This window comes from Haliotis rufescens, unplaced genomic scaffold (assembly GCF_023055435.1).
Source record: "Haliotis rufescens isolate VD_foot unplaced genomic scaffold, xgHalRufe1.0.p SCAF_88, whole genome shotgun sequence".
In the NCBI taxonomy this organism is placed as follows: domain Eukaryota; kingdom Metazoa; phylum Mollusca; class Gastropoda; order Lepetellida; family Haliotidae; genus Haliotis; species Haliotis rufescens.
Genome location: NW_025964381.1, coordinates 517,288 through 540,922, shown reverse-complemented (window position 1 = coordinate 540,922; position 23,635 = coordinate 517,288). Strand labels below are relative to the sequence as shown.

The 23,635-nt window shown below is 48.4% G+C and overlaps 1 protein-coding gene across 2 annotated transcripts in view; it reads right to left on the bottom strand.

Annotated features, from left to right (window-relative positions):
- Positions 1 to 23,635, bottom strand: part of LOC124114569 (ecto-NOX disulfide-thiol exchanger 2-like) — a 41,114-nt gene that overhangs the window by 13,637 nt on the left and 3,842 nt on the right. For both annotated transcript variants that reach the window (XM_046475187.2, XM_046475188.2), the window contains exons 5-8: positions 21,449 to 21,655; positions 19,111 to 19,344; positions 10,719 to 10,931; positions 5,645 to 5,751 (exon numbers count right to left, since the gene is read on the bottom strand). In XM_046475187.2, coding sequence (XP_046331143.2) covers positions 5,645 to 5,751; positions 10,719 to 10,931; positions 19,111 to 19,344; positions 21,449 to 21,655 — 761 coding nt within the window. The remainder of the gene's footprint in view (positions 1 to 5,644; positions 5,752 to 10,718; positions 10,932 to 19,110; positions 19,345 to 21,448; positions 21,656 to 23,635) is intronic.

Sequence of the window (23,635 nt, the reverse complement as noted above, 5' to 3'; positions counted from 1 at the left end):
TGGGCTTCACACATTGTACCCATGTCGGGAATCGAACCCGGGTCTTCGGCGTGACGAGCGAACGCTTTAACCACTAGGCTACCGATCGCCCATATGTGGGAGGAAAGCCTGAAGTGACGTTTACCACTTTGGTGAAACACGGGTATGGTGCTGACAAACCTAGAAACATAATCGGAGCGAACTGGGATTCGAACCCACGATCATAGATTTCCTATGCTCAAGGACGCAACTCTGCACAGCAAACTGCTGCACCTATGACGACTAGGCCACCGTGGCCCTCTAGCCAGTGATGAGTAGTATATATTGTACTTAAGTCAGACCACAAATTGATTACTTCAAGTTGAACTTTCAAAATTTACTAAAACAAATTATCAGCATATCCATTTGTATCAGTTACAATTGTATTTTATTAAGTTAAGATATAAATCTAGATTGATTGATTGATTGATTGATTGATTGATTGATTGGTTGATTGATTGATTGATTGATTGATTGATTGATTGATTGATTGATTGATTGATTGATTGATTGATCGATCGATCGATTCATTCATTCATTTATTATAAGGTGTGTAGGGCGGCGGAGGTGGGGGGGGAGGGAGGGAGGGGGTAGTAGGTGGGAGGTGGCTACTATACATTATGTTACCTTGCTGGAAAAAACCTGGTTAACCTTATACCGGTAGTGGGTGTCATTCCACACCAGGCCCAGCAATATTCCACAATTTGTTACTTTACAAACACAGCCATCTATTCAGCAACAGAAGCCACTGGTAATGCCATCATACACGGCTGGTATTGATCACACATTAATTATTGATAGCTACAATGACAATCGTCCTGCCACAGAGAGCATTGATATTTGAGATTTAAACCACAAGTGACACATGAATACAAACAGTTCCAGTTGTTAGTCAGTGTTTGGAACATATTGAAAATTCTCTTTCATGATCCAGTATGTTTCTAGGTTGAGAAGTCTTACAAACAACAGGCATAATCTAATATAACATTATATTTGGGATTACACTTTCTTAGTAAAGTACAAATTCTAGAACGTTTTGGGACGGAGTCCCATTTGCGATTTGAACCCCTCCTTTCAGAATGAGGCACCTAATTGCCAGCATACAAAGTCAGTGACCTAACCCACTCAGCCACCAAGGCTTCCACAAGAATAGAAGTCCGACACTTTGTCATCTCCTCTGATAACTGTAACCTTATTAGTTACTGAATGCTCAATATCCTGAATTACCCTTAGTTGTGACACTTGTTAAATTACTAATTATTTCACTGTGATCAACAACAAATCAACTACTGATTATTGATTATCAAAATTAATTATTGACATGTGAGGAGCTCGCAACAAAATACTTTTTAACTTGAAAAATACCTCATGAATATCTCCGAGTTATCACTGATGCATCAATGTTTTCCTACACTGTACGGATGAACGATTGTTGACTTGAACAGGTCATTGACATTTTCTTTCTTTTTTTAAGGTAGAATTTGGAAGCATCGGTTCAAGTTACTGAGCATGAAGGTTTGGTTTGGTTTGTTTTTTTGTTTAACGCCGCACTCAGCAATATTCCAGCTATATGACGGCGGTCTGTAAAATAATCGAGTCTGGACCAGACAATCCAGTGATTGACATCATGAGCATCGATCCACGAAATTGGGATACGATGACCTGTATCAACCAAGTCAGCGAGCCTGACCACCCGATCCCGTTAGTCGCCTTTTACGACAAGCATAGTCACCTTTTACGGCAAGTATGGGTCTGAGCATGAAAGAAATTTTTTAAAAATTTAATCCAACTTTCATGGAAAATTAAAAGTAACACAACTATTACCATATTGTTTCTATTCTACAAATGACACTTTAGCAGTCTATGGGTTAACAAGACCACGATCCTAATGATGAGAACAGAATGGTGCGATGACAATGTTCCCAACGTGTGTGGACACTGTCAGCATTAGGCAAATTGCACTGGTCCAGTGTGGAAGCGCAGACTTTCAACTCCCAGCACTCGTTGTGCTGCACACGGGGCAGCTTGTAAGGGTTGATCCCTCAGAGAACGCTCCCCAACACAAGGCTCTAGTTCCAGGAGGTAGGCAGGTTCAGGTTTTAGGTGCATCTGATTCAAATATATTGTTCCAGAACATGGAGGGGGTGGTAATCTAAGTATCGTGTCATAATACATGTTTGAAGTGAACTATTCTTGAATGAGCGATTCATGAATTAAAGGGTGATTTTAATGCCTTTTGGGAGGATCATGAAAGTTTACACTTGTGTTGGAAATTTTGTAAACAAAACGATGAGGCTAGAATTTTCTGTACAATGCTTGATAAATGGAGGACACTAACAGGCAAAGAGCATAGTGTTGGTTTGTTTGTTTGTTTGTTTGTTTGTTTGTTTGACCTTTAACCCCAACCACTCCCAGCAATATTCTAGCTGTATGAGAGGAGTAAGTAAATAATTGTGTCTAGACCATACAATCCAGTGACCGACATCATGAGCATCAAACTACACAATTAAGAGACCAAGTGAGCAAGCCTGACCACCGATCCCGTTAGTCGCCTCTTATGACAAGCATGGATTGCCGAAGACCAATTCTAACACACTATCTTCACATGGTAAATAGTGAGTGAGTTCGGTTTAACACACTTTTTAACAGTATTCCAGTTATATCACGGCTTTAAAAACATAGTGAGTTATTGAGCAGGTTGTGATAAATGCCATGATGGCTGCTTTCAACAGTATTTAAGTCATATCACTGCATGTCAGCCTGATGTGGGAGAAACAAAATATCCCGCGAGAGGGTATGGTGCCGACACGCACAGGACCTGTGATCGGCGGATCCTAACTCAACCAAGGGACACAAATCTGTCTACCACCTCCCAGATACTACTACACATGACACGCACACAATCAGTGTGGTAAAGCTGAACACTAGACATACAGAAGTTCACACTGATGGGAAAACAGTCCCTACTCTCCATTATTCATATGTTAATTCACTGCTTGTATTTTCAGCTAATCCCATATTTCATCTCATTTGTAATACTCAGAAACAGCAATCAGCTGATTTCTCATCGTCCACGGAGAAACACATGTGCTTACCTGTGTCCCTAACGACCAGGTACAACCGACTTGTTGTAGTGAAAATGGCCTCATGTCAGAACAGCCTCAAAACACAAAAGTCACAGAGCTCCAGATAACTTTTTGAGCAATTGCGTTTTTACCTGAAGGTTTCTATTTTTATTGGGTTATTACATTTTTTATTGGGGAACCAATATTTTTTCACTCATCCATTCATCACTCTAATGGGTTTTTTCCTAAAATGAATAAACATTTTGAAATTTGAAAACAAATGAAATAATGTTTAAGAGGTATATAACGGTTCTGATATACCAGTAGGCTTGACTCGGAAAGTCAATTAGCTCGTAATTGTGTTTCTGAAATGAGCTCTGTTGTACTCATGCTGAAAAAGCTTCGTTGGGTTTTTACACATGCTCTTTTTATACATTTGGGTTTTTCATTTAATGCATGCGTTTTTGTATGCAAGTTAATTGAAAGTCATTAGGTTCTGAAAAGTTTTTGGAGGGTATTTTATGCAAATATGCAGCTTATCTGTAGCTCTGAGTCAAGACAGCCACAAAGGAAAGCCCAAACAGCCGCAACAAAAAGTCAGAATGGCCATAATGATAATAATGTCGACATAATTGCACATTAGGGTGATACTATGTATCTACAAAGGCATGATTAAATCCATGAAATGTGTGTTTTCAATCATATTTTAATCCACTTAATAAAGAGTGAGTGAGTGAGTGAGTTGGGTTTAACGCCGCTTTTAACAGTATTCCAGTTATATCACGGCGTGTCAGCTTAATGTGGGAGGAAAGCCCGAAGTGATGCAGGTCTCAGACGTTTACCACTTCGGTGAAACCCACGAGCACGGGTATGGTGCTGACAAACCTAGAAACATAATCGGGGTGAACCGGGATTCGAACCCACAATCATAGGTTTCTGGCGTGCCGAAATGGACGCAATTCTGCACAGCGAATCGCGGCGCCTTAGACGACTGGGCCACCCGTGCCCCCCACTTAATAAAGAACAGAGATGAAGGTTATCTCCAACAGTAAGACAGATATGACAAGCCTACCTGAAGTCAGTTTGCGATTATGTTCGAGATGAAATTGAATCACTAAATTTGTAACTGATAAGTTTGACAATAACAAAATAAGTCTTGAAAATGGTTGGTGGTTTGTAATTATAAAAGTATTATCAAATGAAACATAAATATAATATTATAGAAGTTAATATACCATGTTAGCTCTATGTTGGTCCAATATCGGCATGGCAACATTCAACCAACATAGGCCCAAACTGATATCAGTGTTTGCTAGGCTGTGTACAGAGTACCTTGGAGGCTGGTTATAAAATGTAACCTCTTCAAGTGGAGTCCCTCTCAACAACTTATTTAAACTCTGTACAGACCAATGTACCATTCTGTTGTGAAAACATGGACAAACTTTCATCCTAATAAGGAAACCTCTCACTGTTTTTATTGTGATACAATAATTGAGTTTGTCATCTTTATTTTTGTGTGTGGCCATTTTGACTTTTTGGGCTGTGGCCATGGGACTTTTCATGGCCGTTTTGACCATCCAGGTGCAACTTTCCACCGTGGCCAAGCCTGGAGAAGCAGGCCTGGCTAGCTGTGAAAGGGAGTGTCTCCATGCTTTGTCTTTCTCAGCTTCACATGGTGCTTACCACATCTTGAACTAAAGTCTCACCGTTTCCATAAATCTAGAGTAAACATTTATTTTTTTTCAAGAAGCCTGTCAACAGTTGGACTGCTGCGAGGCCTATCTGACCATCACATCTGGAGTGAGTGAGAGAGTGGGGGCTGTACAATACCACCCCAGCACTGTTTAGCTATTCATGGCATAGAGTCACATCAGGAGCAACATCAGTAAGGATCTATATCAAACCACCCGAGAAGCTGCAAAACTGACCTTTTTCACATGCTAGAAATTTTATTTTTTTCACTACTCAGCAATAATGATCTGCTACCCTAATGGTAAAAGTGGTAGTCCATATGGAAATGTCACTTTTTCTTCTGACTTCTACTGGTAATAATTTCAAATCCTGCGATAGAACATTTAGCCTCTAGTATAAGACATAATATGTCCGCTATTATCTTTGTATGCTACAGCAGTAAGTGTAACCATGGTAACTCTAGTTTACAATGGTAGATGAGAGCGCACACGGGTCAGTTTCCTATATGTAAGAACAACAATTTAAATAACTAGTTCCTATCAATATCAAATTGCATGATCAAATTTGTCAAAAGCCCCATCAATGACCATGGGCTATAGGAAAGTGCTAATCTGACCTTCACTGAGATGTTTAATCCAGTGATGCCACTATGGAGGAATGGTTCATACTGTATAAATTACACAAAGTTGCACAGGTTTTTAAGTTTGTAACACCCTAATCGCAAAAACTTTTCGAAGTCAATTCTTATAGATACACACTTCAAAAACCAATAACCAAACTTGCTTCAGGAAATGGTCAGGTAAATTACCCCAAATCTGCAGCTTCTAGGACGTTTTGACACAACCCTTGCTGCTGTCTGTGTTACTAACCTCTGCTTGCTTGCACCAGACGTCAATGTTCTTGCGTTGAGCCTTGGTGAAGTGATCCCATGCTCGCTGTTTGGTGGCAGTGCTAAATACCCGCACTATCTGATCAACTTGAAGAAACAGGGTGTCCGGGGTTAGATACATACCAACGTCCCAGCTTACTCGATTACTCACCACGGCAGCACACGCAGGCAGAGGATGGTGGAAGTCATGGCCGTGGACATGGCTCGGAGCATTATACTGATGTACCATTTGTAGGGTGATGGACAAGGCTGTGCTGTTAGCATTGTTCTAAGCTAAGCTTCAGGTAAACGGATTGTAGAATAATAGTGACGCTATCTAGGAGTACTTCTGTTTTTTTCATGCACTGCTTGTTTCGTTTGTTCTTTAATGCCGCACGCAGCAATATTGCAGCTATATGACAGTGGACTGTAAATAATCAAGTCTGAGGTAATTCAGTGACTGATTTTATCAGCAATGTTGGTGTACACAATTGACGAAGTCACCGTGTCTGACCACCCGATCCATAGTCGCCTCATACGACTGGCTCAGGCAGCTCAGGAACATTCTAACCCGGCATCAACTCATGTTAGTGTTTGTTTGTTTGTTGTTTAACGCCGCACTCGGCAATATTCCAGTTATATGACAGCGGTCTGTAAATAATCGAGGCTGGACCAGACAATCCAGTGATTGACATCATGAACATCGATCTACGCAATTGGGATACGATGACATGCATCAACCAAGTCAGCAAGCCTGACCACCCGATCCCGTTAGTCGACTCTTACGACAAGCATGGTCACCTCTTACAGCCAGCAGGTGTTGTTGCTGAAGACCTATTCTACCCCGGATCTTCACAGGTCTCATATTAGGCTACTTACCTTTGACGTCCTGCTCCTAGTGTTCCACAGGAAATGAGTGAATACTGTTTTATGCCACAGTTAGCAATATTCCTGCCTGAACACATCGGTCTGGCAGGAAGACGAGTAGGTGATGCATGTTCACAGATCCAATGCATTGAGTACTGGCAGGGGTGTGGAAATATCAAACTTGTCATCTTGTCCCTTGACAAGTGAACAGGATTTTCTTGTCCAAATTTCCAAATTTGATAACAATTATTACAACCTGCAATCTTTGATTTGACGTTGATCAGTATTTGTATCTCCATGGCTTTTCCCAATACAAATAATACAATTATTCATTGCATGTCATCAAACGAAATCACAATCTCATTAAAATCATATCTTAGTTTTCGCTACCGCTAAATAAAGATCTGAGGACATCCCATTACGGGTCACGTCAGAACGACCTTTCGCGAATTTTGACCGACCAATGCAATGAGTGACAAGAAATCGACATAAGCCAATAAGAAGGCAGCTTTTTCGAGTTTTACGACACTAGTTTCAAACTGGCAACTACGCTTCTAAAAATATTTTGACGTATATTTAAAAAAAAAAAAAAATTGATAAGAAGAACATTTTGGAATGGCATATAGATGGCCTAGATTGTATGGATATAATCATAAAACCCATAACTGTCGTTCGGAATACCCCGTGTTAAATATTTTGTGGTTGCATGATTAGAAAACACATTCCGACTGTCACTTTCATGATCTGATAAGTGACGCTCTCATTGGTTGGATGAAAGGTCGTTCTGACGTGACCCGTAATGGGATGTCTTCAGATCTTTGTTTAGCGATAGTGAGAACTTAGATCTGATTTTAATGAGATGGACGAAATCTATATGTTTGAGCAACCGGTGCGATCTGCCATGACTTCTAACAAAATGTTGCGCAACTAGCCATAGTGATGTTTAAACTTTTTCAAAGCTATATTTCAAAATTGTTATGAATATCTTATCAAAACTGACTAAACGTCTTCTAAATCTAAAGGTTGTCTGCAGCTCACTGAGTTGATTTCTCCTTTCTCAAGCGATCTCACAAAACTAGTTGGACAAGTCGAGCATTCATTTTCCACACCCCTGACTGTGGGATTCTATTTCTAAGATAAACCTAGTGGCTATGCTTCCAGAACAATACCAACAGAAGCCTTGATCACCATATCCATAAGATCAGGGGTTCAAAATGACAAGTTAATCTAACAGTCAGCCATTTCTCTGACCTCCTTGCATCCACACCCATGACTTCCATCCTCCACTTGCCAGAACTGGACTTACTTGCATCACTGTTGAACATCTGGTGCCTTGTATTTCTCACATATCTCTTCTGGTTTTCAGAGAATGTTTTAGACAATATTTACAAACTGCACAACCAGCCATAACATGACGTATTAGCCTTATGTTAATTATTACCTGTCATTTCTACGTAAATTTATGTTTACGTATCAATTATTTTTATCAATTATTTTTATCAATTATTTTTCTTTATAAAAAAATTTCAGAAACTCATTAGACACAAGAAACACAAGGGTACCAGAATATTTCAAACAGCTGTCTGCCTTAGTACTGTAACCATTTACCTGTTACACAACATCAGAGTGAGTGAGAGAGTGGGTCTATGCTGGGTGCAACAGTATTTCAGTTCTCACCATGTCAGCTCAACTCAGCACATGCTGCAGACCCGTTATAGGCAAGCTGTCAGCACTGTATTGGGCTGTCAGCACTGTATTGGGCTGTCAGCACTGTATTGGGCTGTCAGCACTGTATTGGGCTGTCAGCACTGTATTGGGCTGTCAGCACTGTATTTGGCTGTCAGCACTGTATTGGGCTGTCAGCACTGTACTGGGCTGTCAGCACTGTATTGGGCTGCCAAGGATCATAATCTGGGAAAATCAGGGATTTGAACCATCAACCGCCAGATCCTGACCCAGCTAAGGGCTGCAACTCTTGTCATGAATTGCTGCACCTGTTTCTCAGGGAACATCGGAAGAACCTATGTAACATTTACATCTGCCAAATTACAATATGCGTTGGATGAATGTACACATGTATGTTTAACAATACAGCCATTACTCGTACTAGACGTGTACAATGAAGCCTGCCATCTGCCACCTACCTCTCCCTACAGGTCTGGACTGAGTCATGCTACCTGCAGCCATTTTACAAGGAACATTGACAGGGAGGTCTCAATGTCACAAACATAATTATCTCCCTTTGTCAATATTTTTCTCACCAACATTAACAGTAATCATTTAATAGAAATCTAACACTAAAATTTATTTGTAATTTTTTTTAAAGTTTATTAATCATGTTAAACTATGGCTTCATGTCTCCACATGAAACAGTATTAAATTAGCATGAATAACAGACTTGTAAAAACAATTACACACAATTTTCAACATTAGAAATGAAGAAATGATTATCAAATAATTGTTGTGAAAGCTAAGATTTTCAAAATTTCGGTGGGATAACAGCACAAGGACTGAACATACTCACTGCCTGCAAGAAACATTCTCACGTCACATCTCCCATTATCATTGTGGCTAGTGTGCTATCCTCATGTTGTAGTCCCTCCATGTTTGCCTATATGTTTCATGCACATTTACCTACTGTACACATACGACAGATGTGACAGCCCCAGCCAGCCAGGGACACATACGACAGATGTGACAGCCCCAGCCAGCCAGGGACACATACGACAGATGTGACAGCCCCAGCCAGCCAGGGACACCAAGGACTGATGTGACAGCCCCAGCCAGCCAGGGACACCAAGGACTGATGTGACAGCCCCAGCCAGCCAGGGACACATACGACTGATGTGACAGCCCCAGGCAGCCAGGGACACATACGACAGATGTGACAGCCCCAGCCAGCCAGGGACACCAAGGACTGATGTGACAGCCCCAGCCAGCCAGGGACACCAAGGACTGATGTGACAGCCCCAGCCAGCCAGGGACACCAAGGACTGATGTGACAGCCCCAGCCAGCCAGGGACACCAAGGACTGATGTGACAGCCCCAGCCAGCCAGGGACACCAAGGACTGATGTGACAGCCCCAGCCAGCCAGGGACACCAAGGACTGATGTGACAGCCCCAGCCAGCCAAGGACACCAAGGACTGATGTGACAGCCCCAGCCAGCCAGGGACACCAAGGACTGATGTGACAACCCCAGGCAGCCAGGGACACATACGACTGATGGGACACCCCAGGCAGCCAGGGACACATACGACAGATGTGACAGCCCCAGGCAGCCAGGGACACCAAGGACTGATGTGACAGCCCCAGGCAGCCAGGGACACATACGACAGATGTGACAGCCCCAGCCAGCCAGGGACACATACGACAGATGTGACAGCCCTAGCCAGCCAGGGACACATACGACTGATGTGACAGCCCCAGGCAGCCAGGGACACCAAGGACTGATGTGACAGCCCCAGCCAGCCAGGGACACCAAGGACTGATGTGACAGCCCCAGCCAGCCAGGGACACATACGACTGATGTGACACCCCAGGCAGCCAGGGACACCAAGGACTGATGTGACAGCCCCAGCCAGCCAGGGACACATACGACTGATGGGACACCCCAGGCAGCCAGGGACACCAAGGACTGATGTGACACCCCAGGCAGCCAGGGACACCAAGGACTGATGGGACACCCCAGGCAGCCAGGGACACCAAGGCCTGATGTGACAGCCCCAGCCAGCCAGGGACACCAAGGCCACAACAACTTGTTACTTGTTTCATTGGATGCATCCACTCAAAAATTATAAACTTGAGCTGTGATGCTGAACTTACATGGAAAATTCTTCCGAGAAATCCAAGAGATATGCATTGTGCTTTATAATTAAAACATGAATTGTTTAATCTTGTATAGAACAAAGCATGGCCATGTTTTGCACCCCCACCTGCAAACACTGAGATCAAAATACAGAGGTCCAATGAACACAAAGTACAATACAAACTGCTGTGCCTAATAGAGCACCTGTCACAAAATGTAGCCAGTGGAGAATTGTGGAGACCTGGACTCCGGCATCTGCATGACGGTCAAACCGGGTGACCACTGACACAGGTGGGGCCCCAATGCAGGTGTGTTAATGAGGACAAGGAATACTTGTCTGTGAGCGGAGAGAGTACTCACATTGTCTGTGAGCGGAGAGAGTCTGCAGACAGAGTACTCACATTGTCTGATGATGTCCTGGAAGCGGAACATTGACTGCTGCTTGACACGCTGCACCTCCTCCTCGTTCTGCTGCTTCTCCATCAGCAGTCGACGCACGTGGGAGTTGATGCACTGGATCATGCTGTAGAAGGATGCGTTGGTGCGGCGATTGCAGTCTCCCTTCTCCATCCACGAAATCAGAATCTCAGCCGCATTCATGAAATCGTCATCACCTTTACACAAGCGAGACAAAAATACCAATGAAAAAGTTGGGTGTAATTTAAAACCATGATTGATATATAATTTAATTGTTTCTAAACAGCAAGTGGATTGACAAAATTTGATTCTAAATCAAATCACAGCATTCAAAACTTTCTGGAAGATTTAGTGAATAACCAAAGAGCTATGAGGAAGTGCGGATTATCTGTTCCGATTGAATGTTTGTATTGTTCGTTTGTTTGTTTGTTTGTTGTTAAACGCTGCACTCAGCAAAGTAAATGATCCAGCCTGGACCAGAAAATCCAGTGATTGACATCATGAACATCGATCCACGCAATTGGGATTGATGAAATGCATCAACCAAGTCAACGAGTCTGACCACCCAATCATATTAGTCACCTCTTACGGCAAGCATAGTCGCCCTTTATGACAAGCATGGGTTGCTGAAGACCTATTCTACCCGGACCTTCATGGGTCCTGATTGAATGAATGGTGTTTATCCTGAGTCTTTGGCAAGGGACTTCCAGTATTCATTCTCTTGAGCACAGAAACTCTGTCATTCTAGAGTAGGTAACCCTATATATTACTCATCGACATTTTAATAGAAAAAACGAAGGAAACCGTATGACATGTCCACCCTACAGAAGAAACTTATCTGAAGGCAGCCTATTGTTCAGATGACGTATTATAATAAATTTGTCACGTCACAAACAATGGATGACATCATATCATATTTTTCTCAACAATGAAGAACTGTGACGTATTATGACCCCAATCAGCATTGAGAATCGCTAAAATGTATGTCTGCAAATATTGGGAAGTTATTACACACATTCTACCCTTAGGCAATGTTAGGAGTAATATATGCCATTGCTAAATATTCAAAACAAAACATTTATTTCCAAAGACAGCAAACAGTAGATTAGATTGGCCTATTCTCAAATTTCATGCCGTACAATGTCATCCTGGTCGGATTTTTCTGGAAATTACAATTCCAGAACCACACTCTAAATTACAAAGAGAGAGGCCTCTGTAACCAACCCGCTAACCCCAGCTGCTCTTACTACCCCCAGCCTCTCTTACTACCCCCAGCTGCTCTTACTATCCCCAGCTGCTCTTACTACCCCCAGCTGCTCTTACTACACCCAGCTGCTCTTACTACCCCCAGCTGCTTTTACTACTCCCAGCTGCTCTTACTACACCCAGCTGCTCTTACTATCCCCAGCTGCTCTTACTACCCCCAGCTGCTCTTACTACACCCAGCTGCTCTTACTACCCCCAGCTGCTCTTACTACACCCAGCTGCTCTTACTACCCCCAGCTGCTCTTACTACACCCAGCTGCTCTTACTACCCCCAGCTCCTCTTACTACTCCCAGCTGCTCTTACTACACCCAGCTGCTCTTACTATCCCCAGCTGCTCTTACTACCCCCAGCCTCTCTTACTACCCCCAGCTGCTCTTACTACCCCCAGCCTCTCTTACTACCCCCAGCTGCTCTTACTATCCCCAGCTGCTCTTACTATCCCCAGCTGCTCTTACTACACCCAGCTGCTCTTACTATCCCCAGCTGCTCTTACTACCCCCAGCCTCTCTTACTACCCCCAGCTGCTCTTACTACCCCCAGCTGCTCTTACTACTCCCAGCCTCTCTTACTACACCAAGCTGCTCTTACAACCCCTAGCTGCTCTTACTACACCCAGCTGCTCTTACTACACCCAGCTGCTCTTACTACACCCAGCTGCTCTTACAACCCCTAGCTGCTCTTACTACCCCCAGCCTCTCTTACTACACCCAGCTGCTCTTACTACACCCAGCTGCTCTTACTACCCCCAGCCTCTCTTACTACCCCAAGCTGCTCTTACTACCCCCAGCTGCTCTTACTACACCCAGCTGCTCTTACTACACCCAGCTGCTCTTACTACCCCCAGCCTCTCTTACTACCCCCAGCTGCTCTTACTACACCAAGCTGCTCTTACAACCCCCAGCTGCTCTTACTACACCCAGCTGCTCTTACTACACCCAGCTGCTCTTACTACACCCAGCTGCTCTTACAACCCCCAGCCGCTCTTACTACCCCCAGCTGCTCTTACTACACCCAGCTGCTCTTACTACCCCCAGCTGCTCTTACAACCCCTAGCTGCTCTTACTACACCCAGCCTCTCTTACTACACCCAGCTGCTCTTACTACACCCAGCTGCTCTTACTACACCCAGCTGCTCTTACTACACCCAGCTGCTCTTACTACACCCAGCTGCTCTTACAACCCCTAGCTGCTCTTACTACACCCAGCTGCTCTTACTACACCCAGCTGCTCTTACTACCCCCAGCTGCTCTTACAACCCCTAGCTGCTCTTACTACACCCAGCCTCTCTTACTATCCCCAGCCGCTCTTACTACACCCAGCTGCTCTTACTACACCCAGCTGCTCTTACTACACCCAGCTGCTCTTACTACACCCAGCTGCTCTTACTACACCCAGCTGCTCTTACAACCCCTAGCTGCTCTTACTACACCCAGCTGCTCTTACTATCCCCAGCCGCTCTTACTACACCCAGCCTCTCTTACTATCCCCAGCCGCTCTTACTACACCCAGCCGCTCTTACTACACCCAGCCGCTCTTACTACACCCAGCTGCTCTTACTACACCCAGCTGCTCTTACTACACCCAGCTGCTCTTACTACCCCAGCTGCTCTTACTACACCCAGCTGCTCTTACTACACCCAGCTGCTCTTACTACACCCAGCCTCTCTTACTACACCCAGCTGCTCTTACTACCCCCAGCTGCTCTTACTACACCCAGCTGCTCTTACTACCCCCAGCTGCTCTTACTACACCCAGCTGCTCTTACTACACCCAGCTGCTCTTACTATCCCCAGCCGCTCTTACTACACCCAGCTGCTCTTACTACACCCAGCTGCTCTTACAACCCCCAGCTGCTCTTACTACACCCAGCTGCTCTTACTACCCCCAGCTGCTCTTACTACACCCAGCTGCTCTTACTACACCCAGCTGCTCTTACAACCCCCAGCTGCTCTTACTACACCCAGCTGCTCTTACTACACCCAGCTGCTCTTACTACACCCAGCTGCTCTTACTACACCCAGCTGCTCTTACTACCCCCAACTGCTCTTACAACCCCCAGCTGCTCTTACTACACCCAGCTGCTCTTACTACACCTAGCTGCTCTTACTACACCCAGCTGCTCTTACTACACCCAGCTGCTCTTACTACCCCCAGCTGCTCTTACTACACCCAGCTGCCTCATCTTTCCAAGGCAAGGGAGTTAACAAACTAACAAATCTATGCATAGTCCAATCCAAATTGCGTACGAATTCAATATCCGGTTCGTAAACTGCTGTGCAGATTTCGGACGATTGCAGGATTTTCAAAGCATGTGTACCATCAACATATCATCAACAGATAATTAAAAACTTTTATGTTTAAGTTTTTAATCAAGGTGCTCACTTGAACGGATTCACTTTGAGAAGGAAGACCCATTTTATTACAATAACAATATTGATCATCGATCAGATCGTCTTCACTGGGCATCGCCATTCCGTTTAAAGCAAATACAAGTCATATCAGAGATGGAATCTGATTGGTAAAGAGGAGGGACATAGAAGGGCCATAACTCGTAATAGAGACCAGTGGAACTACAATCGAGCCCAGAAATTCCAGCCAAGTTCGGCAAGGGTGGAAACTGGACTCTTATAGTCAGTTATCTCCCTTTCCTCGGGAAGATGTAGCTGCACCTTCCCCTGCCTCCCTAGCTGCTCCTTCCCCTGCCCCTCCTTCCCCTGCCCCCTAGCTGCTCCTTCCCCAGCCCCCTAGCTCCTCCTTCCCCTGCCCGCCTAGCTGCTCCTTCCCCTGCCCCCTAGCTCCTCCTTCCCCTGCCCCCTAGCTGCTCCTTCCCCTGCCCCCTAGCTCCTCCTTCCCCTGCCCGCCAGCTCCTCCTTCCCCTGCCCCCTAGCTCCTCCTTCCCCTGCCCGCCTAGCTGCTCCTTCCCCTGCCCCCTAGCTCCTCCTTCCCCTGCCCCCTAGCTGCTCCTTCCCCTGCCCCCTAGCTCCTCCTTCCCCTGCCCGCCAGCTCCTCCTTCCCCTGCCCCCTAGCTCCTCCTTCCCCTGCCCGCCTAGCTGCTCCTTCCCCTGCCCCCTAGCTGCTTCTTCCCCTGCCCCCCTAGCTCCTCCTTCCCCTGCCCGCCTAGCTGCTCCTTCCCCTGCCCCCTAGCTGCTCCTTCCCCTGCCCCCTAGCTGCTTCTTCCCCTGCCCCCTAGCTCCTCCTTCCCCTGCCCCCTAGCTCCTCCTTCCCCTGCACCCCTAGCTCCTCCTTCCCCTGCCCCCCTAGCTCCTCCTTCCCTGCCCCCCTAGCTCCTCCTTCCCCTGCCCCCTAGCTGCTTCTTTCCCTGCCCCCCTAGCTCCTCCTTCCCCTGCCCCCCTAGCTCCTCCTTCCCCTGCCCCCTAGCTGCTCCTTCCCCTGCCCCCTAGCAGCTTCTTTCCATGCCCCCCTAGCTCCTCCTTCGCCTGCCCCCCTAGCTCCTCCTTCCCCTGCCCCCTAGCTCCTCCTTCCCCTGCCCCCTAGTTGCTCCTTCCCCTGCCCCCTTGCTGCTCCTTCCCCAGACCCCTAGCTGCTTTTTCCCCTGCCCCCCTAGCTGCTTTTTCCCCTGCCCTCTAGCTGCTCCTTCCCCTGCCCCCCTAGCTGCTCCTTCCCCAGCCCCCTAACTGCTCCTTCCCCTAAACCCCTAGCTGCTTTTTCGCCTGCCCCCCTAGCTCCTCCTTCCCCTGAACCCCTAGCTGCTCCTTCCCCTGCCCCCCTAGCTGCTCCTTCCCCTGCCCCCTTGCTGCTTCTTCCCCTGAACCCCTAGCTGCTCCTTCCCCTGCCCCCCTAGCTGCTTCTTCCCCTGCCCTCTAGCTGCTCCTTCCCCTGCCCCCTAGCTGTTTTTTCCCCTGCCCTCTAGCTGCTTCTTCCCCTGCCCTCTAGCTGCTCCTTCCCCTGCCCCCTAGCTGCTTTTTCCCCTGAACCCCTAGCTGCTCCTTCCCCTGAACCCCTAGCTGCTCCTTCCCCTGCCCCCCTTGCTGCTCCTTCCCCAGCCCCCTAGCTGCTCCTTCCCCAGCCCTCTAGCTGCTCCTTCCCCTGCCCCCCTAGCTGCTCCTTCCCCTGCCCCTCTAGTTGCTCCTTCCCCTGCCCCCCTAACAGCTCCTTCCCCTGCCCCCTTGCTGCTCCTTCCCCTGCCCCCTTGCTGCTCCTTCCCCAGCCCCCTAGCTGCTCCTTCCCCAGCCCTCTAGCTGCTCCTTCCCCTGCCCCCCTAGCTGCTCCTTCCCCTGCCCCTCTAGTTGCTCCTTCCCCAGCCCCCTAGCTGCCCCTTCCCCTGCCCCCCTTGCTGCTCCTTCCCCTGCCCCCTAACTGCTCCTTCCCCGACACCCCTAGCTGCTCCTTCCCCAGCCCCCTAGCTGCTCCTTCCCCTGCCCCCCTAACTGCTCCTTCCCCAGCCCCCCTAGCTGCTCCTTCCCCTGCCCCCCTTGCTGCTCCTTCCCCAGCCCCCTAACTGCTCCTTCCCCAGCCCCCTAACTGCTCCTTCCCCGACACCCCTAGCTGCTCCTTCCCCAGCCCCCTAACTGCTCCTTCCCCGACACCCCTAGCTGCTCCTTCCCCAGCCCCCTAGCTGCTCCTTCCCCTGCCCCCTAGCTGCTCCTTCCCCTGCCCCCCTAGCTGCTCCTTCCCCAGCCCTCTAGCTGCTCCTTCCCCTGCCCCCCTAACTGCTCCTTCCCCTGCCCCCCTAGCTGCTCCTTCCCCAGCCCTCTAGCTGCTCCTTCCCCTGCCCCCCTAACTGCTCCTTCCCTAGCCCCCTAGCTGCTTCTTCCCCTGCCCCCTAGCTGCTCCTTCCCCAGCCCCTCTAGCTGCTCCTTCCCCAGCCCTCTAGCTGCTCCTTCCCCTGCCCCCCTAGCTGCTCCTTCCCCTGCCCCCTAGCTGTTCCTTCCCCTGCCCCCCTAACTGCTCCTTCCCCTGCCCCCCTAGCTGCTCCTTCCCCTGCCCCCTAGCTGCTTCTTCCCCTGCCCTCTAGCTGCTCCTTCCCCTGCCCCCTAGCTGTTTTTTCCCCTGCCCTCTAGCTGCTTCTTCCCCTGCCCTCTAGCTGCTCCTTCCCCTGCCCCCTAGCTGCTTTTTCCCCTGAACCCCTAGCTGCTCCTTCCCCTGAACCCCTAGCTGCTCCTTCCCCTGCCCCCCTTGCTGCTCCTTCCCCAGCCCCCTAGCTGCTCCTTCCCCAGCCCTCTAGCTGCTCCTTCCCCTGCCCCCCTAGCTGCTCCTTCCCCTGCCCCTCTAGTTGCTCCTTCCCCTGCCCCCCTAACTGCTCCTTCCCCTGCCCCCTTGCTGCTCCTTCCCCAGCCCCCTAGCTGCTCCTTCCCCAGCCCTCTAGCTGCTCCTTCCCCTGCCCCCCTAGCTGCTCCTTCCCCTGCCCCTCTAGTTGCTCCTTCCCCAGCCCCCTAGCTGCTCCTTCCCCTGCCCCCCTTGCTGCTCCTTCCCCAGCCCCCTAGCTGCTCCTTCCCCTGCCCCCCTTGCTGCTCCTTCCCCAGCCCCCTAACTGCTCCTACCCCAGCCCCCTAACTGCTCCTTCCCCGACACCCCTAGCTGCTCCTTCACCTGCCCCCTAGCTGCTCCTTCCCCTGCCCCCTAGCTGCTCCTTCCCCGACACCCCTAGCTGCTCCTTTCCCAGCCCCCTAGCTGCTCCTTCCCCTGCCCCCCTAACTGCTCCTTCCCCAGGCCCCCTAGCTGCTCCTTCCCCTGCCCCCCTTGCTGCTCCTTCCCCAGCCCCCTAACTGCTCCTTCCCCGACACCCCTAGCTGCTCCTTCCCCAGCCCCCTAACTGCTCCTTCCCCGACACCCCTAGCTGCTCCTTCCCCAGCCCCCTAGCTGCTCCTTCCCCTGCCCCCTAGCTGCTCCTTCCCCTGCCCCCCTAGCTGCTCCTTCCCCAGCCCTCTAGCTGCTCCTTCCCCTGCCCCCCTAACTGCTCCTTCCCCTGCCCCCCTAGCTGCTCCTTCCCCAGCCCTCTAGCTGCTCCTTCCCCTGCCCCCCTAACTGCTCCTTCCCCAGCCCCCTAGCTGCTTCTTCCCCTGCCCCCTAGCTGCTCCTTCCCCAGCCCCTCTAGCTGCTCCTTCCCCAGCCCTCTAGCTGCTCCTTCCCCTGCCCCCCTAGCTGCTCCTTCCCCTGCCCCCTAGCTGTTCCTTCCCCTGCCCCCCTAACTGCTCCTTCCCCTGCCCCCCTAGCTGCTCCTTCCCCTGCCCCCTAGCTGCTTCTTCCCCTGCCCTCTAGCTGCTCCTTCCCCTGCCCCCTAGCTGTTTTTTCCCCTGCCCTCTAGCTGCTTCTTCCCCTGCCCTCTAGCTGCTCCTTCCCCTGCCCCCTAGCTGCTTTTTCCCCTGAACCCCTAGCTGCTCCTTCCCCTGAACCCCTAGCTGCTCCTTCCCCTGCCCCCCTTGCTGCTCCTTCCCCAGCCCCCTAGCTGCTCCTTCCCCAGCCCTCTAGCTGCTCCTTCCCCTGCCCCCCTAGCTGCTCCTTCCCCTGCCCCTCTAGTTGCTCCTTCCCCTGCCCCCCTAACTGCTCCTTCCCCTGCCCCCTTGCTGCTCCTTCCCCAGCCCCCTAGCTGCTCCTTCCCCAGCCCTCTAGCTGCTCCTTCCCCTGCCCCCCTAGCTGCTCCTTCCCCTGCCCCTCTAGTTGCTCCTTCCCCAGCCCCCTAGCTGCTCCTTCCCCTGCCCCCCTTGCTGCTCCTTCCCCAGCCCCCTAGCTGCTCCTTCCCCTGCCCCCCTTGCTGCTCCTTCCCCAGCCCCCTAACTGCTCCTTCCCCAGCCCCCTAACTGCTCCTTCCCCGACACCCCTAGCTGCTCCTTCACCTGCCCCCTAGCTGCTCCTTCCCCTGCCCCCTAGCTGCTTCTTTCCCTGCCCCCCTAGCTGCTTCTTTCCCTGCCCCCCTAGCTGCTCCTTCCCCTGCCCCCTAGCTGCTTCTTTCCCTGCCCCCCTAGCTGCTTCTTCCCCTGCCCCCTTGCTGCTCCTTCCCCAGCCCTCTAGCTGCTCCTTCCCCAGCCCCCCTAGCTACCACTGTCCCCTAGCTGCCCCTCACTTTCCCTGCCCCCCGAGTGGCCCCAAGACACCCCTGGGATCAATAATGGAGCTCAGCAACAGAGAACAGACAGCTACAACAAACTTACTTTTCAGTTTTTCAGTGAGGGACATAGCCTCGTGTTCGGAGAAGACGATGGGAGGGGGAGGACTGGGTGGCCTCATGAGATCCTCCTCGATGCGCTGCTGGTGCCGCATCTCCCTGGCCAGAGCACGCTGCTGACACTCCCACTCGTACTGGTCGTCTCGGGCCAGTGCGTAGTCCACGTGGATCCGGCCGGTGTTGGCCTTGTCGTCCTCGTTGTCGATCTTCATTCGATAACCTGAACAAGAACAATTTTCAAGATTACAATATTTCCATGCAAATCTGGGTTAGAATTGGTCTTCAGCAACCCATGTTCGTCATAAGGGAAACCAACAAGAGCAGGTGGACAGGCTAGCTGACTTGGTTGATGCATGTCACCGTATCCCAATTGCGTGGATCGATGCTCATTACGTCAATCAATGGATGTTTATTCCACACAAACAAAAATTTCAACATAAATACCAAAAACAGATTCTTATTCATATAGTTAACCAATATTTGATAGCAGCATTTCCTCTTTTCCTACAGGTGAGGTGAAATGGGGTTTAACGTCGCGTCCAAGACTTTTTGACTTATGTAGCAACGTGCCTGCCTGTGTGTATGTGTGTGTGTGGGTGCCTGTACTGATTGTTTAACATGAATACCCCACTCAGACACAGTACACTGACTCAGTCCTTGTTTCAGCCTTTATGCAGAATGTCAGGCAGGGTAATAACAAGTACCATCTTTTAACACCTATGGTAGGACGCGGCTGGGGATCAAACCCCAAACCTTCCTCTCTCCAGACGGACGCTCTACCACTAGACCACGGAAGGGGACACAGTATACCGTTTCTGAGCCGACAAGTCCTTGTTTTATTCCCTTATTGCCGACAACCAGGCAGGGTAACAACAAGTACCATCTTTTAACACCTATGGTAGGACGCGGCTGGGGATCAAACCCCAAACCTTCCTCTCTCCAGGCGGACGCTCTACCACTAGACCACGGAAGGGGACACAGTATACTGATTCTGAGCCAACAAGTCCTTGTTTTATTCCCTTATTGCCAACAACCAGGCAGGGTAACAACAAGTACCATCTTTTAACACCTATTGGTAGGACACGGCATTTCAAACCCCAAACCTTCCTCTCTCCAGGCGGACGCTCTACCACTAGACCACGGAAGGGTACACAGTATACCTTTTCTGAGCCAACAAGTCCATGTTTTATTCCCCTATTGCCGACAACCGGGCAGGGTAACAACAAGTACCTTCTTTTAACACCTATTGGTAGGACGCGGCCGGGGATCAAACCCCAAACCTTCCTCTCTCCAGGCGGACGCTCTACCACTAAACCACGGAAGGGGACACAGTATACTGATTCTGAGCTGACAAGTCCATGTTTTATTCCCTTATTGCCAACAACCAGGCAGGGTAACAACAAGTACCATCTTTTAACACCTATTGGTAGGACGCGGCTGGGGATCAAACCCCAAACCTTCCTCTCTCCAGGCGGACGCTCTACCACTAGACCACGGAAGGGGACACAGTATACTGATTCTGAGCCAACAAGTCCTTGTTTTATTCCCTTATTGCCAACAACCAGGCAGGGTAACAACAAGTACCATCTTTTAACACCTATTGGTAGGACACGGCATTTCAAACCCCAAACCTTCCTCTCTCCAGGCGGACGCTCTACCACTAGACCACGGAAGGGTACACAGTATACCTTTTCTGAGCCGACAAGTCCTTGTTTTATTCCCCTATTGCCGACAACCGGGCAGGGTAACAACAAGTACCCTCTTTTAACACCTATTGGTAGGACGCGGCCGGGGATCAAACCCCAAACCTTCCTCTCTCCAGGCGGACGCTCTACTATGTTATATGATGATGCTGCCCTTACATATCTGATTTTGTGAGGTCGTGAGAGAGGACTTACACCGCTTTTAGCATCATTCCAGCATTAACGGCAAATGACACCCGAAATGGGTGTCACACATTATACCCATACAAGGAAATCAAACCCAGGCCTTCAGCATGACGAGTGAACACTTGAACCACTAGGCCACCTCACCCTCCCTAATTAGCAAACAAACGATGCAACATCATATTAACTATCATGACATCCCAGCAGTGCCCAATGACACAAGGTTGGTCTATTCAACTACTGTGAGTGAGTGAGTAGGGTTTTACGTCGCTTTTAGCAATATTCCAGCAATATCGCGGCGGGGGACACCAGAAATGGGCTTCACACATTTTACCCATATCGGGAATTAAACAAGGGTCTTCGGCGTGACAAGCGAACCCTTTAACCACTAAGCCCCTATTCCACTACACTAGTGCGTGTGAGGGCTGGGGTGTCTACCTGAGATGAAGAGAGCCCTCTCAACACTGTCATGAAACTCGAATCTGATATGGGAGAAGTTCTTCTTGCTGAGTCGCACGCTGACGATGTTGCCACACTTCTCAAACACTTCCTGCAGGATTTCTTCAGTTGTGTTCTCAGGGAGTCCGCCAATGAAAGCTGTGCGGCAACCGGGTGGACGCTCTCGCACACTCCGAGGAGGGGCACCTGTGAAAGATTAAATATGACCCAAACAATAAATAATCCATAGCTTAATATCATCACATATACTAGACCTCTACAACCTATGTTCAACATATACCTGATCGCCCACCAGTAAATGACGCCTCTCAGGCAAGTTGGGTTGTATACTCCCCAGGGAGCTGAGAATGAAAATCAAGGGCACACTGAACAGGGTATTAATGTAGCTCTTTCATGTGTGGATTTGGCACATTATTGATATGCAAAATATTCATATTATTATTAAATGTTGTTTTTGTATAATATATATAAATTTTGTCAAAGAGATTGTCAAATGAGATTGATTCATTCCAGGAACTGGGCTTAATGCTGCCTTGAACAGTATTTCTCTTTTATCAAGGAATGCAAGTTTAATACAGTCTGTGTCTTCAGCCACTAGTCCAAAGCGCCAGTCTAATAAATTCTGTTCAGTCTAGACAGTGCAGCTAATATCAATAGTCCATATGATGGCACTGAATGGAAATCAACTGAAAATTATGCAAAGAGCCAAGTATGGGCTTGTGAACTCAAAACATTTGGCCACAAACAGTCTATGTGAAAGGATTAGCGTGGGCTGGTGCTTGCAAACCAAGGATTAGAACTCTGTACAGCACACTGCATGGATTTGGTCTACTGGGCCCAAGTGACTGTCCTCGTCTGTTTCAGTGAATCGCAATCGTTACATACGGGTCTTAGTTAAGGCTAGTAGAGCAAACCTGACTGTCCTCGTATGTTTCAGTGAATCGCAATCTTTACATATGGGTCTTAGTTAAGGCTAGTAGACCAAATCTGACTGTCCTCGTCTGTTTCATTGAATCGCAATCTTTACATATGGGTCTTAGTTAAGACTAGTAGACCAAATCTGACTGCCGTCGTCTGTTTCATTGAATCGCAATCTTTACATATGGGTCTTAGTTAAGACTAGTAGACCAAATCTGACTGTCCTCGTCTGTTTCATTGAATCGCAATCTTTACATATGGGTCTTAGTTAAGACTAGTAGACCAAACCTGACTGTCCTCGTCTGTTTCATTGAATCGCAATCTTTACATATGGGTCTTAGTTAAGACTAGTAGACCAAATCTGACTGTCCTCGTCTGTTTCATTGAATCGCAATCTTTACATATGGGTCTTAGTGTAAGGCTAGTAGACCATACCTGACTGTCCTCGTCTGTTTCATTGAATCGCAATCTTTACATATGGGTCTTAGTTAAGACTAGTAGACCAAATCTGACTGTCCTCGTCTGTTTCATTGAATCGCAATCTTTACATATGGGTCTTAGTTAAGGCTAGTAGACCATACCTGACTGTCCTCGTCTGTTTCATTGAATCGCAATCTTTACATATGGGTCTTAGTTAAGACTAGTAGACCATACCTGACTGTCCTCGTCTGTTTCATTGAATCGCAATCTTTACATATGGGTCTTAGTTAAGACTAGTAGACCAAACCTGACTGTCCTCGTCTGTTTCAGTGAATCGCAATTGTTACATATGGGTCTTAGTTAAGACTAGTAGACCAAACCTGACTGTCCTCGTCTGTTTCATTGAATCGCAATCTTTACATATGGGTCTTAGTGTAAGGCTAGTAGACCATACCTGACTGTCCTCGTCTGTTTCATTGAATCGCAATCTTTACATATGGGTCTTAGTTAAGACTAGTAGACCAAATCTGACTGTCCTCGTCTGTTTCATTGAATCGCAATCTTTACATATAGGTCTTAGTTAAGACTAGTAGACCATACCTGACTGTCCTCGTCTGTTTCAGTGAATAGCAATCGTTACATATGGGTCTTAGTTAAGACTAGTAGACCAAATCTGACTGTCCTCGTCTGTTTCATTGAATCGCAATCTTTACATATGGGTCTTAGTTAAGACTAGTAGACCAAACCTGACTGTCCTCGTCTGTTTCAGTGAATCGCAATCGTTACATATGGGTCTTAGTTAAGGCTAGTAGACCAAAACTGACTGTC